The sequence below is a fragment of the Puma concolor genome, chromosome A3, assembly GCF_028749965.1.
Source record: "Puma concolor isolate L17-30 chromosome A3, mPumCon1.1.hap2, whole genome shotgun sequence".
In the NCBI taxonomy this organism is placed as follows: domain Eukaryota; kingdom Metazoa; phylum Chordata; class Mammalia; order Carnivora; family Felidae; genus Puma; species Puma concolor.
The window spans coordinates 78,635,781-78,647,950 of record NC_141669.1 but is presented as its reverse complement, the minus strand read 5'-3'; the positions used below and the strand labels follow the sequence as shown (position 1 = coordinate 78,647,950).

At 47.4% G+C, this 12,170-nt stretch overlaps 2 protein-coding genes across 14 annotated transcripts in view; one reads left to right on the top strand and one right to left on the bottom strand.

Moving 5' to 3' along the window:
• FER1L5 (fer-1 like family member 5) overlaps positions 1-12,170 on the bottom strand; it is a 53,515-nt gene that overhangs the window by 14,343 nt on the left and 27,002 nt on the right. For all 13 annotated transcript variants that reach the window (XR_015249263.1, XR_015249264.1, XM_086701224.1 and 10 more), the window contains 6 exons: positions 4,735-4,859; positions 3,788-3,888; positions 2,970-3,147; positions 2,726-2,881; positions 1,401-1,532; positions 45-208 (listed from right to left, as the gene is read on the bottom strand). Coding sequence is in view for 11 of the 13 variants with exons in the window: in XM_086701224.1 (XP_086557350.1) it covers positions 45-208; positions 1,401-1,532; positions 2,726-2,881; positions 2,970-3,147; positions 3,788-3,888; positions 4,735-4,859 (856 nt within the window). In the remaining 2 variants the exon portion in view is untranslated. The remainder of the gene's footprint in view (positions 1-44; positions 209-1,400; positions 1,533-2,725; positions 2,882-2,969; positions 3,148-3,787; positions 3,889-4,734; positions 4,860-12,170) is intronic.
• LMAN2L (lectin, mannose binding 2 like) overlaps positions 1-12,170 on the top strand; it is an 84,147-nt gene that overhangs the window by 61,592 nt on the left and 10,385 nt on the right. The gene's annotated exons all lie outside the window — the stretch shown is intronic.

The window sequence follows — 12,170 nt, the reverse complement described above, 5'->3', positions numbered from 1 at the left end:
ACGTCTAGGGGCACACAGGCTCTAGGCTTGTGTGCTAGCCTTACCTCCTCTGAGGCTCCACTGTCCACTGCCCCTTCCAGTGCCATCCGTGGGGTGCCTTGAAATCCTCCTTGGGAAGGGCCTTGTGCCCCATGACGTCCGAGAAGTTGGGGCAGTGGTACAGCCCCTGCTGTCCCCACTGATCTTTATACTTGGCCTGGTTCTCGTACTGGGGGAGGGGCAGCTGTCAGTGCCTTGTAGTGCCAGCTCACAGTGGGACATTGGGCCCCTCCTTGGCTCCCCTACTTGGCTCCAGGCACCTCCAGAGCTTATCACAGGTAGCACTTTCCCTCGACAGCACTCGTTTAGCACAGGCGGACTCTGTTCATCAAGCTCTCCCCTTGGGCCAGGCCCATGTCTAGGGTTTTACATGAACGGTCCCCTGTAATTCTCACAGTCCCATTTCACAGGCAGGGAGACTGAGGCTCAGAGGTCAATTCTACCCCAAGGTGCTCGGCCACTGAAGGGTAGAGTGGGGTGGGTGCCTGTGTTAGAGCCTGGTGGCACCTGCAGTGTGGTTCCTTAGTGCTGTTGCTGCTGATCCGGGGAACCCAATGCTGCTCCACCACTTGCCACATCTTTGCAGCCTCTGAGCTTTTTTTCCCCACATTCCCCTAGCTGGACATACAGTCCCTGCTGCCTGCATCTCCTCCTAAATCCCCACTCATCTTGGCATTGCCCAGCCCTTCGTAGGGGCTGGTTATGTATGTTAGGGTAGATCTGTTCACAGCATGCTACTTAGGCACCATGAAAGTATGTTTTTAACTTGGTAAATTAAGCTGAAAACTCTTAAACTCCGTTCCCACTGCTCTCAGAGCCTTCTTCTGAGCCATGTCCTCCCTCAGGGAGCAAGGGTCTTCTTTCCCTCCTCTGATTCTAGAGCAGTCTCTGACCGGCTGGCTGCTTACCCACCCGTGGGTCTATGGTTCTCTGGGAAGATGCCTCATTTCCTGCTCCTCTGAACGTTCCACACCCCACCCTACCCAGAACCACCAGACTGGCCTGGAGGACCCAGCTGGAGTCTGCAGGGGTCCTAGGCTGCCATGTGGGTGACAGAGGAGACCCCTGCCAGTGGAGCCTCGCTCACCTCGCAGGCCTTGAAGGAACTGGAAGAAACTCTTCATGAACCTCCATCAGCGAGAGAGCGACTGGCCCTAAGGGACCACTTGGCTGCCCCTGTTGTCATTACATGCACATGCCCTGAGCTGGCGGCATCTGAGACTGCTTTAGGCTCTGCCACCGCTCCTGATGACGCCCATTTCATAATCCTCAGATTCCGCTGGTAACCGTTTTCTCCACCTTTGGTGCTAGGCTATTTGCAGCTTGACCTCCCTGCTCTGTCCTACCCGGGTGCCGCTTACCGTCTCCGCGTACACGACAACTTCGCCCTGGCGGAGCAGCTGCAGATCCTTGCTGTCTGTGATGTTGCCGAGCCACATGCAGACCCGGAGGTGGGCCGGGAGCGTGTCCTTCTGTCCTTCACCCTCTGGGTACTGAACCGGAGGCAGGTCAACCCCACAGGGGTACACGTTCCCCAGGGGGCAGGGGCCCGGGTGAGGGACGGACACACACCTGCTCCTTCACCCTGAACCCTGGGAGCAGGGGCCTTCCACTGAGTGGGGTGCTGGGGCTAAAAGTGAATGATGCAGGGTTCCTGCCTTCCAGAGGGAGAGGGCAAGCAGATGGTTATACCTGTGGCCCCATGCATAACAGAGAGGCTGGTGGGGTTGTGGGGAGAGGGGCAGTGCCACCTAGGGAGCCTGGGAAGGCTCCAAAGAGGAGTGGTGGTGGTGGTGACATGGACATATGCTCTGGTCCTCACACACTACCATTGTGGGGTGGGGCATCATTTTCACTAGGCCTATTTAACAGAGGAGCAGATTGAGACCTGGACATGGTGAAGGGTTGGTCTGGGGTCACACAAGCCAGTGAGTGGTAGAGCCAGGAGTCAAGTCTCAGTGGTTCTTGTAGGATGAGGGACTCAGATGGGCATGGGAGGGCCCTTCCACAATGGTAGAAAGGGCACAGGGCAGGCAGGTTTGGGGGCGGGGAAGCCGAGAGTAGCCTGACTGTTGCGAGTATGTAGCCCTAAGGAGGTTATGGCAGTGAGAAGGGGCTGGGGCCCAGCCAGGGCAGTTGAGCCTTCTCCAGAAGGCAATGGGGAGCCTCAATGGGACATCAAGAGTGAGGGAGAGCTCCCCACCTGCTTCCCGGGGGTGGGGGTGGGGTGAGGTGGAGAAGGCTGGGAGTAGTGGCTGTCATCAGGGCAGGGGTGCTGGTCAGCCAGCCTTATGTATGGCCTGCATTTGATATGATGGGCTGGCGCCCAAGCCATATAAACATTAAATATTTTGGAAAGCACCCAATCGTGGTTCAGGGGAGAGATGAGAAGGGATTGGACCAAGTGTAGTGTAAGGATGAGGGAAGACATGAATTTGAGGAACATTTATGAGGGATGTGGACTTGGCATTAACCACATGATGGTGGTCATTGTCCCCTGCCTTCCTCTGGAGACTCTTTAAACCCCACTTTATCTGGTAGAGGGTCCAGGAGAGACGAAGTGGGCATGCCCTCAGGGAGACTCATGGGGGCTGCCTCAAGAGTTCAGGGCTTCTCTCTTGGGGTGTTTCTGGGCCCTTTCCTCCCCCGAGGAACAGGGTGGCCTGAGGATTCCCAGCTTCCCCACCTGCAAGAAGAGGGTCTGTGTCTTCCCACAGAACCTGCCAGAGTGCAGAACCCCTGTCGGGGAGAACAGGATGCTATGGGCAGGCACCTGTGCATAGGCCACTCGCTGCCCCTTGGACATCAGCCAGATCATCACATCTGGGAGGCTCACCTGGGGCTGCCGAGACGGGATGGTGTCAGGCCTGTGGCAGGCTTCAAGTCCCACCTCCCCCCCCCCCCCCCCCAGCAGCATGTCCAGCGCCTACCTCAGGGAGCATGGCATTGAGGCGGTACAGCCAGTTCTCCACAGTGGCCACCATGTTCCTGGGCTTGGCTTCCTTGGCCTTTTGGGCCAGTTCCTGCAGGAGGAGGCTGCGGAGCTGCCACCTCTTCTTGTCCAGCTCGGTGGCTCTGTGCTGATGGGTCATGCAGGGCAGAGGGTGCCTGTGGCCAGGACCGGGAAAGAGGGGGCTGGGCCTCTCTCCATCTTACCTCCTGCCATGCCTTAGGCCAAGGTACCCTTCTTAGACTTGAGATCCTGTCCTGTCCTGTGATGGCCTGGCCCACCGGTTCTCATGAGAACCCCCTCCCACAGGCCTGTGCTCAGGGAGCCCCTTGTGGAGGTGGGTGAGAGCCCAGAAACAAGGGTCAACCAAGCCCTGGGGGGTAGGGGTGGAGATCCAAGTGGGGTGTGGGGCTGGGGCTGGGAGAGGCCTTACGATGCATCTTCCAGAACAGGCAGAGCCCTGTGGAGGGCACTGTGGACAGGAGCAGCAGCAGGGAAAAAGCTGCTTGCCAAGATGACAGGGAGAGGTCTGGGTTGGTAGGAGCATCAGGTGTGTGTATAGGGACAGCCAGATAAGGCTGGGTGGGGAGGCCAAGGCCAGTTTCCAGAGGGCCTGAATGGGGGAGGAGAAGCAGCAATGTCCTGTGGACTTTGAGCCTGAGAGAGATTTGAGCAGAGCCCCTTTCTTGAGGAGTTAGGAGCTGGGTGATGTTCTGTAGGGTGCTGGTCTGAACCCCCACCCCATGTGAACCTGACCTGGCTCAGCCCCAGCCCCAGGGCAGTGCGCTCCTCCCCTACTTGCAATCCTCCACCAGTTCTCTCAGCAGCTTCTTCCACTGGGGGAGCAGAGCGGGGTCCCTCGGATTCCGTATGGACTTCAGGGTGTCCAGATTGGCTTTCTGTCCAGCAGGAGACAGGAAATGAGCATGGGGGCTCATCCGGGAGGGGTTACAGGGCCAACTGGCCTGAGATGTTTTCAGTCAGGACTTGGGGGCCTTTGGGATAACCTGAGGATATCCATCCAAAGCTGTCACATGCCCTTGCAAGGCTGGGATCCTCACGCACCCTCTCCATGACCCAATAGAATAAGTGGCAGGAAGTGGAAGGATAGGGCAGGACTGTAAGGGGTATAGTCTTGACCCAGGGCTTCCCTTCTGTAGGTGCAAGAAAGTCTTATCTAAGGTGGCTCTCCTGCCTAAAACTGTTCAGTGACTTCCCTCCTTAACAGATGCATAACACTTTTTGTGATCTGACCCCTTCCAGTTTCTCTGGCCTTATTTCCACATCACCTCCTTGTCCCTGCCACCCCTGAACTTCATGTCACATGGCTTTGCACATTGTTCCCTTCTCTGCACCCCCACCACGCCACCAGCAAACTCCTCATTCTTCAAGACTCTCCTCAAATGTCACCTCCATTTCAAACACTTCCTCTGATTATCCTGTCTTTGTCTCCCCTCCCCCACCCCTAATCTCTGTGCCCCCACAGCTCTGGGTACTGTATCTCCAGCCCTAGCTCCTCTGTATAGTAGCTATTTGCATGTCTGACTTCCCCGGTGGTGGGGCTGGGCGCTATGTTTATTCAGCTTTGGGTCTTCAGTATCTAGCACAGTGCCGGACACTTCCATCTTCATTGGTGCGGAATGTGTGAGCAAGGAGAGTGACTGGGTCCCTAGGACTGTGATTTAGTTTCCAAAGCCTCCCATCCATGGCCCGGCCCTACCCCTGCACCCTCTTGCACCACTCACCAGGCGGTCCCGAATGAAGTGAAGGAGGTTGAGGCAGTTCATGCGGGAGCTGACGTCCTCCCAGTAGGAGGTCACGGCCACCACCGGCTTGGTGTTGTACCAGGGCACATAATGGTAGATGTTTCCTGAGACACAGACATGTAGTGGGGGTGGGGAGGCGGGGGAGGTGTCTGAGGGACTGTGGGAAGTCCTCTTTTACTGCGCCCCCTCAGAGGACCTTCCCTGAGCTACTCCATTCCTCAAGAATGCCTGCCATCTGTTAACAATCCTAATTGGACCCCTCCCTCCAGAGGGTGGGCTGGTGGCCAGTTGAGAACGTATGCACTATGATGAACATGTCTGGCCTTACCAAGTATTCATTGTGCTCAGGGTGTCATGTTGCCTTTCAGAAGTCCCCATTTTATATGTGGGAAAATCTAGGCATGGCCAGGTGATCATAATTCAGGTGTCTAGCTCCAAAGCCCCATGCCCTTAACCTCAGGCGAGATGCCAAGGCAGGTGGCATGACTTGAGATAGGGTCTCCCTTCTGGGTGGACTGCAAGGCAGAGGGCAGACCCAGGGTTTGGCTGGAATGGGCAGACATCTAACATAAAGGGCCTGCCAGTGCAGAGGCGTGGGGTCAGGAGAGCAAAGATGGATAAAAACCAGTGATGGGTTTGGCAAACTGAGTTCTCTGGCCATGTTCCTTATTGAAATAGGTGGGGGGAATGCTAGATGGAAGATAAATGCATTTAAAGATGTTTCTGAATTGTGTTGCTGACTTGATATAAGGAAAGAAGTCTACAGAAATCAAAATAAAGTAAGAGCAGAAAACCTGTGAGGCAAGCAAAAACAAAGCTGACTTTTGCCCTCTAAGTTTCTGGAAATCTTGGAGAACTCTTTGGCAAGTGCCAGGGCAGGGGGCTCAGCAGAGAAAGCCTGGCACTGCCCACAATGGGCAGTCTAATAGGAGACCCCATGTGTTATGGGTTGAATTGTGTCCCCTATACAGATATGTTGAAGTCCTAACCCTGCTACCTCAGAATGTGACTTTATTTGGAAATAGGGTCATTGCAACTGTCATTAGTCAAGATGAGGTCATCTGGAGTAGGCTGGAGCCTTAACACAATGTAGATGTTCCTATAAGAAGAAGAGAGGGGCACAGAGAGAGGACAGCCATGTGAAGACACAGGGATGGAGGAAGAACACCACGTGAAGACAGAGGGCAGAGGTGGAGTGGTGCGTCTACATGCCAAGGAGCACCAAAGACTGTAGGCAACCACCAGATGCTGGGAGAGAGGCTGGGAACAGATTCTCCCTCAGATCCATCGGAAGGATGCCTGGGGTGCTTGGCTGGCTGAGTTGGTAGAGCGTGTTACTCTTGATCTCAGGGTTGTAGGTTTGAGCCCTGCGTCGGGCTCCATGCTGACAGTGCAGAGCCTGCTTGGGATTCTCTCTCTGCCCCTCCCCTGTTCACACTCTCTCTCAAAATAAATAAATAAACTTAAAAAAAAAATCTCAAAAGGAAAGTAAAAAACTAAATAAAAAAACAAAGAACGACTTGATTTGGGATGTCTAGCCTCCAGAATGGAGAACAAGTCTCCTGTTGTGCTAAGCCACCCAGTTTGTGGTGCTTTGTTAGGGCAGCCCTTAGCAAACTAATCTGCCATGCAAAGCTGCCACTCCAAAACCTAAACCCTCAGTCAAGGAGAAATAACCCACCACACAGAAGTCAACACTGAGGAATCTGGCCTATCTCCAGCATAGCTCCAGGTAGAGGGGGCAGGACATTTTCTCATTTGTAACATTTGTAACTTTAAGTGGAGCCTCACACAGGTTGTATTCTGCATTCATATCACCTGTGTGGGCTGGAGAAAATTTAAAGTGGTCTTTAGTTGGCAGTGCCCCAGGTAACTGGAGGAAGCAAAGGAATCCTCTCTGGAGTTGAAACTTTAAAGTCCCAAAGGTTTCCTACAGATAAAGTTCCAAGAAACAAGCAGCTCAGAACCAATATACACACTCTCTAGCCCTGCAGTTCCACCATTCTTTTTTTTTTTTTTAATATTTATTTATTTTTGAGAGACAGAGACAGAACGTAAGCAGGGAAGAGTCAGAGAGAGAGAGGGACACACAGAATCTGAAGCAGGCTTCAGGCCCTGAGCTGACAGCACAGAGCCCAAAGGGGGGCTCAAGCTCACGAACTGCAAGATCATGACCTGAGTCAACCTCGGGCGCTCAACCGACTGAGCCACCCACGCACCTCATAGCCTCGCAGTTCTGCTTCCAGGTATATACCCAACGGAAAGGGGTCACAACATTATCAAAAGACAGGGTGCAAAATGTTCATGGCAGCACTGTTCATAATAGTCCAAAATTGGAAACCACCAAAATCTCTCTCAGTAATGGAAGGAAACAATAAATTATGGTATATTTGCACAATGGAATACTATACGGTATGAGAACAAGCTACAGCTACAGCCAGCATCATCTAGGTTTGTGAATGCATTTCACAAAATGGTGAGCAAAAGAAACCAGACACAAAAGACTGCATGCTCTATGATTGTTTTTATAAACCTAACCACCAGACAAAATGGAGGTTAGGAGGGTGGTGCCCTTGGTGGGGCTGGGGGTAGAGAGGCTCAAGGAGCCTCTGGGATGTCAGGACTCTGTTTCATGGTCTGAATGTTGTTACGTGGGTGTGTTTGCTTCGTGATAATTCATTGAGTTGGATGCTTTGCTTTGTGTACTTTTCCGTAGCTATGTTATACTTGAATCAAAAGTTTTTTTGTTTATTTTTTTTGAGAGAGAGAGCTATTGCACGTGAGAGGGGGAGGGGCAGAGACGGCAGGAGAGAGAGAATCCTAAGCAGGCTGTTAGCATGGAGCCCGATGCAGGGCTCAATCCCATGAACTGTGAGATCATGACCTGAGCCGAAATCAAGAGTCCGACGCTTAACCAACTGAGCCATCCAGGCGCCCCTGAATCAAAAGTTTACTTAAGAACTTAAAGAATAGTAGAGGCAAAAAAGACAAAAATACATTAAAATACAGTGTGTCAAATGGTAGAAAATACTATGGGGAAGAATAAAGTGGGGACCAGGGATCAGGAGCTGCCAAAACATTTTAAATATATTGGTTACCTAAACCCTTCCAAGAAGATCTAGAAGTTATGCAGAATGCAGCTCACAGAGATGGCAAATATGGAAGAGAAATTTAAAAATATGAAGAACAGAATGACAAGTTCCACAGAGAATAGAGTCCGTTTGAGAAGGAGCTATAAGAGACAAGGAGAAGAAGTAGTTTTCAAAGTGAAAATATCTTATAATTTTCCAGAATTGTTGGCAGACCCCAGTTGCAGACTCTGGCACTGAATGAATCATTACAATGGTAAATGAGCAGAGGTCCAGGACTGGGGTTCTCAGATATGAACGTGCAGATACAAGATGGCAATTTTCTTCTTCTACTCTTGGATGGCATACAAAAGCAACAAGGAGGAGGAAAACAACTCCATTTCCAGCAAAACAAGGAGACGGATATAATCTGCAGACTCAAAATACACATAAGGACTGCCAAAAGCAACTATGATTGCCCTCAAAGCCGAAGCTGGAAGGGGTGAAGTGCAACAGAAGTCACCTGCGGGGAAGCGATGAGCCAGACAGACAGCTGGAAGCACAGCTGGATGGGAGCGGAGTGCAGAAAGCGCCAGCAAAAATACACTCCCAGAACAAACTCAGTGCTCAGAGGAGGAAATGTGAGCTGGCAAAATGCAGACAAAAAGTAGAAGTAAAAACACAAACATCCTAGAAGGAAGACAACATAAAAAGAAGCCTAAGGGAGATTAGACCCTGCAGACAATCCGGTGAGAGGTATAGAAATAAGGATAGAAATAAAAGAGTGACCAAAATAAAATGTAAATAAAGAGTCAAAAAGGATCAAGGAGAAGATGATGGATACAGAAGAAAACCAAGGAAAACTGTTAAGTCCATAAATGAAGCCCCTGAAGTAGAAAACCTAAACAATGGGACAGAATATTTAAAAATATAACTAAAAAGGGGCACCTAGGTGGCTCAGTTGGTTAAATGTCCAACTCTTGATTTCGGCTCAGGTCATGATCTCACAGTTCTTGGGATCGAGCCCCGTGTCGGGTTCTGCGCTGACAGAGTGGAGCCCACTTGGAATTTTCTCTCCTTCTCTCTCTGCCCCTCCATACCCCCTCTCAAAACAAATAAATAAACATTAAAAAAACATTATATATATATATATATATATATATATATATATATATATAAAGACAACTCACATGGGAAGAGATAGTCTTTATTTTTATTAAAAAAATTTTTTTAATGTTTATTTATTATTGAGAGACAGAGAGACACAGAGCATGAGCAGGGGAGGGGTAGAGAGAGGTAGAATCCAAAGCAGGCTCCAGGCTCTGAGCAATCAGCACAGAGTCTGCTTGAACTCACAAACTGCGAGATCATGACCTGAGCCAAAGTCAGTCTCCCAACCAACTGAGCCACCCAGGTGCCCCTAGAGATAGTCTTTTTAACAAATGGTGCTTGAAAAATTGCATTCATATACAAATTAATTCAAAATGGATCATACAGCTAAATATAAGAACCAAAAGTATAAAACTTTTAGAAGATAGGGAGAAAAATCTTCATAACCTTGGGTTAGGGAAAGGGATCTCAGATATGACAGCATAAAAGAAAAAAATTGTACTTCCTCCAAATTAAAGATATTCACACTTCAAAGATACTGTTAAGAAAATGAAAAGATAAGCCAGATTATTTGAAAATCTTATACCTAATAAAAGACTTGTATCCAGCATATACAAAGAACTCTTATAACCCCATAATAAGAAGACACACAATCCAATTAAAAAACTGTAAAAAATATATATACCACTAAAGAAACTACTAACAGAATAAGATTCTAATCTTGTATCCATGAAAGAGTACATCACGTGCCAGGGAAAACTGACCCCAAAGGATCAACACTTCAACATATCCTGGTGAAGTTAGTAGACATGCAAAATAAAGGATATTTGGGGAGCTGGACAAAAAGATCAAGAAATTTATGGGGAAAAATATCAGAAAAAGGGAAGGTATTGGTTATGAAACTTTTAAGAAACCACAAACTTCTAGAACAAAACATGAGAGAATTCTCCTTAATAAATCTGGAGTGGAGAAGACCTTTCTAATTATGACTCAAAAACCAGAAGCCATTAAAGAAGTAATCTGAGTACATTAAAAAAAAAAAAAAAAAAAAGACTTCATGGGAAAAAAATCCCAAACACCATAGACAAAGATATGAGACAAATATGGGAGAAATACTTACAGGTCATATCATAAGGGCCTAATCTCCCTTATCTATGAAGGGTTCCTAGAAATCAATAAGAAAATAACTAATATCCTAATAGAATAAAAGAGAAAATAGATAAACAGGAAATTAATGAGAAACACAAATGACTTGTAAACATATGAAAAGATGCCCAACTTCATTTATAACAACAGAAAAAAAAATGAAAACTACACCAAAATGCCTCTTTTCACTTACCGGACTGATCAGGGTCTCATACATTGCTGGTGGGAATGTTGAATGGTACAACGTTTATGGAGGATTATCAGTCAGGGTACAGCCAGGAAAAGAAAAAGACCATGGCAGATATTGGAAATAGAAGGAATTTAATGTGTTGAAAGGGCCAAGAGATCAAGAAGGGGAAAGTGACCTTATTCTCATATTAATAACAGGAGGAAGAGACTTCTGTTTCTAGGGCTAGGGAACAAAATGGAGGCAGTGGTGTGACCAGAGACAGGTGCACAATATCACTTCATCATAGAGATAGCTGTGCAGGGCGCTGGAGTCACTAAGAAGGTGATGTCCAGCCAGTAGTGGGTGGCATGGCAGAGGAGCAGATGCCAGGCCAAGGCTGGAACCATGGAGGAGGGGCCAGCCAAAGGTGGGATCTTTGAAGGGATGTAGCTACTTCCAGAGATGTCTCCTGAATCAGGGGTGGGAGGGAGGGAGAGGGGGAGGCAGAAAGAGTGAAGAGGTGAAGAGGTGTAACAGAACAACAGTGTCTTCTCTTTTTATCAGCTGGCATGGGACTCTGGGAAATGTAGTTTGCAGGTGTTCAGCTCTGAGATACAGAGTAGATCCAGGAAGGGCGAGAATGAAGTTTGATATAGAACAGAGCATGCAAAATCTCTCCTTGCTGGAGATGATGACAGCAAACGGGAAAATGCCCAGCACGAAGGGCAGTTTTGTAATATCTGCCAAGATGCAAATACACTTTGACCAATTTCACTTTGGGAAATTTATCCTACTGTTATACTGACTCATGTGACTTACCTGTGAATAAGATTATATCTTGACAGCATTACTTGTAAAAGATTGGAAAAGTCTGTCAAGAATTATGAAAAGAAAGCGCACGTGTGTGCCCATGCCCTCAAAGAATAAAATAAGGACAGCTATTTTTAGATATTACAGAGATAAATAGATAATAGTAAGAAACTATGGTAGAAAATAGTTTGGTGGTTCCTCAAAAAGTTAAACAGAATTACTATATGATCCAGTGCTTCCACTCCTAGGCATAAACCCTAAATAACTAAAAACAGGGACTCCGGTATGTGTATACTGATGTTCATAAGCAGCATTATTCACAACAGTTACTGTAGAAACAACAGCTAATAGCTATTAGCTATTAATAGCTAATAGCTAATAGCTAAAACAATTTAGCCAATAGCAAAAATGTGGAAACAACCCATGTGTCCATCAACAGATGAATGGATAAACAAAATGTGATACGTACATACCAAGGGATATTATTCAGCCGTAAAAAGCAATGCAGTTCTAACACATGTTATAACATGGATGAACCTTGAAAACAAATGCTAAGTGAAATAAGTCAAACACAAAGGACACATATTATTTGATTCCACATATGAGGTATAGGCAAATTTAGAGAAACAAAAAGTAGAAGAGAGGCTACCAGGAGCTGTGGGGAGGAGGACAAGGGGATTTATTGTCTAAAGGGTAGAGTTTCTGTTTGTGATGATGAAAGAGTTCTAGAAATAGAGGTGATAGTGACACAACATTGTGAATGTACTTAATTCCACTGAACTGTACATTTAAAGATGGTTAAAATGGTACATTTTATGTTATGTGTATTTTGTCAAAATAAAAAAAATTCTTTAAAGATACTATGAATAATTTTATGCTGAAAATTTTGAAAACTTACATGAAGGGAATTTATAAACTCCTAGATAAATTAAACCTACCAAATTGACTTAAAAAGAAATAGAAAAGCTGAATAATTAAAATAAATCTGTATTTAAATCAATCAATTAGAAAAAAACACTAGGCTTATATTTAGAGGTGAGTTCTATCAAACTTTCAAGAAACAGATAATTACAGTCTTACCCAAATGCTCCTAGTGAGTAAAAAGAGGAAAT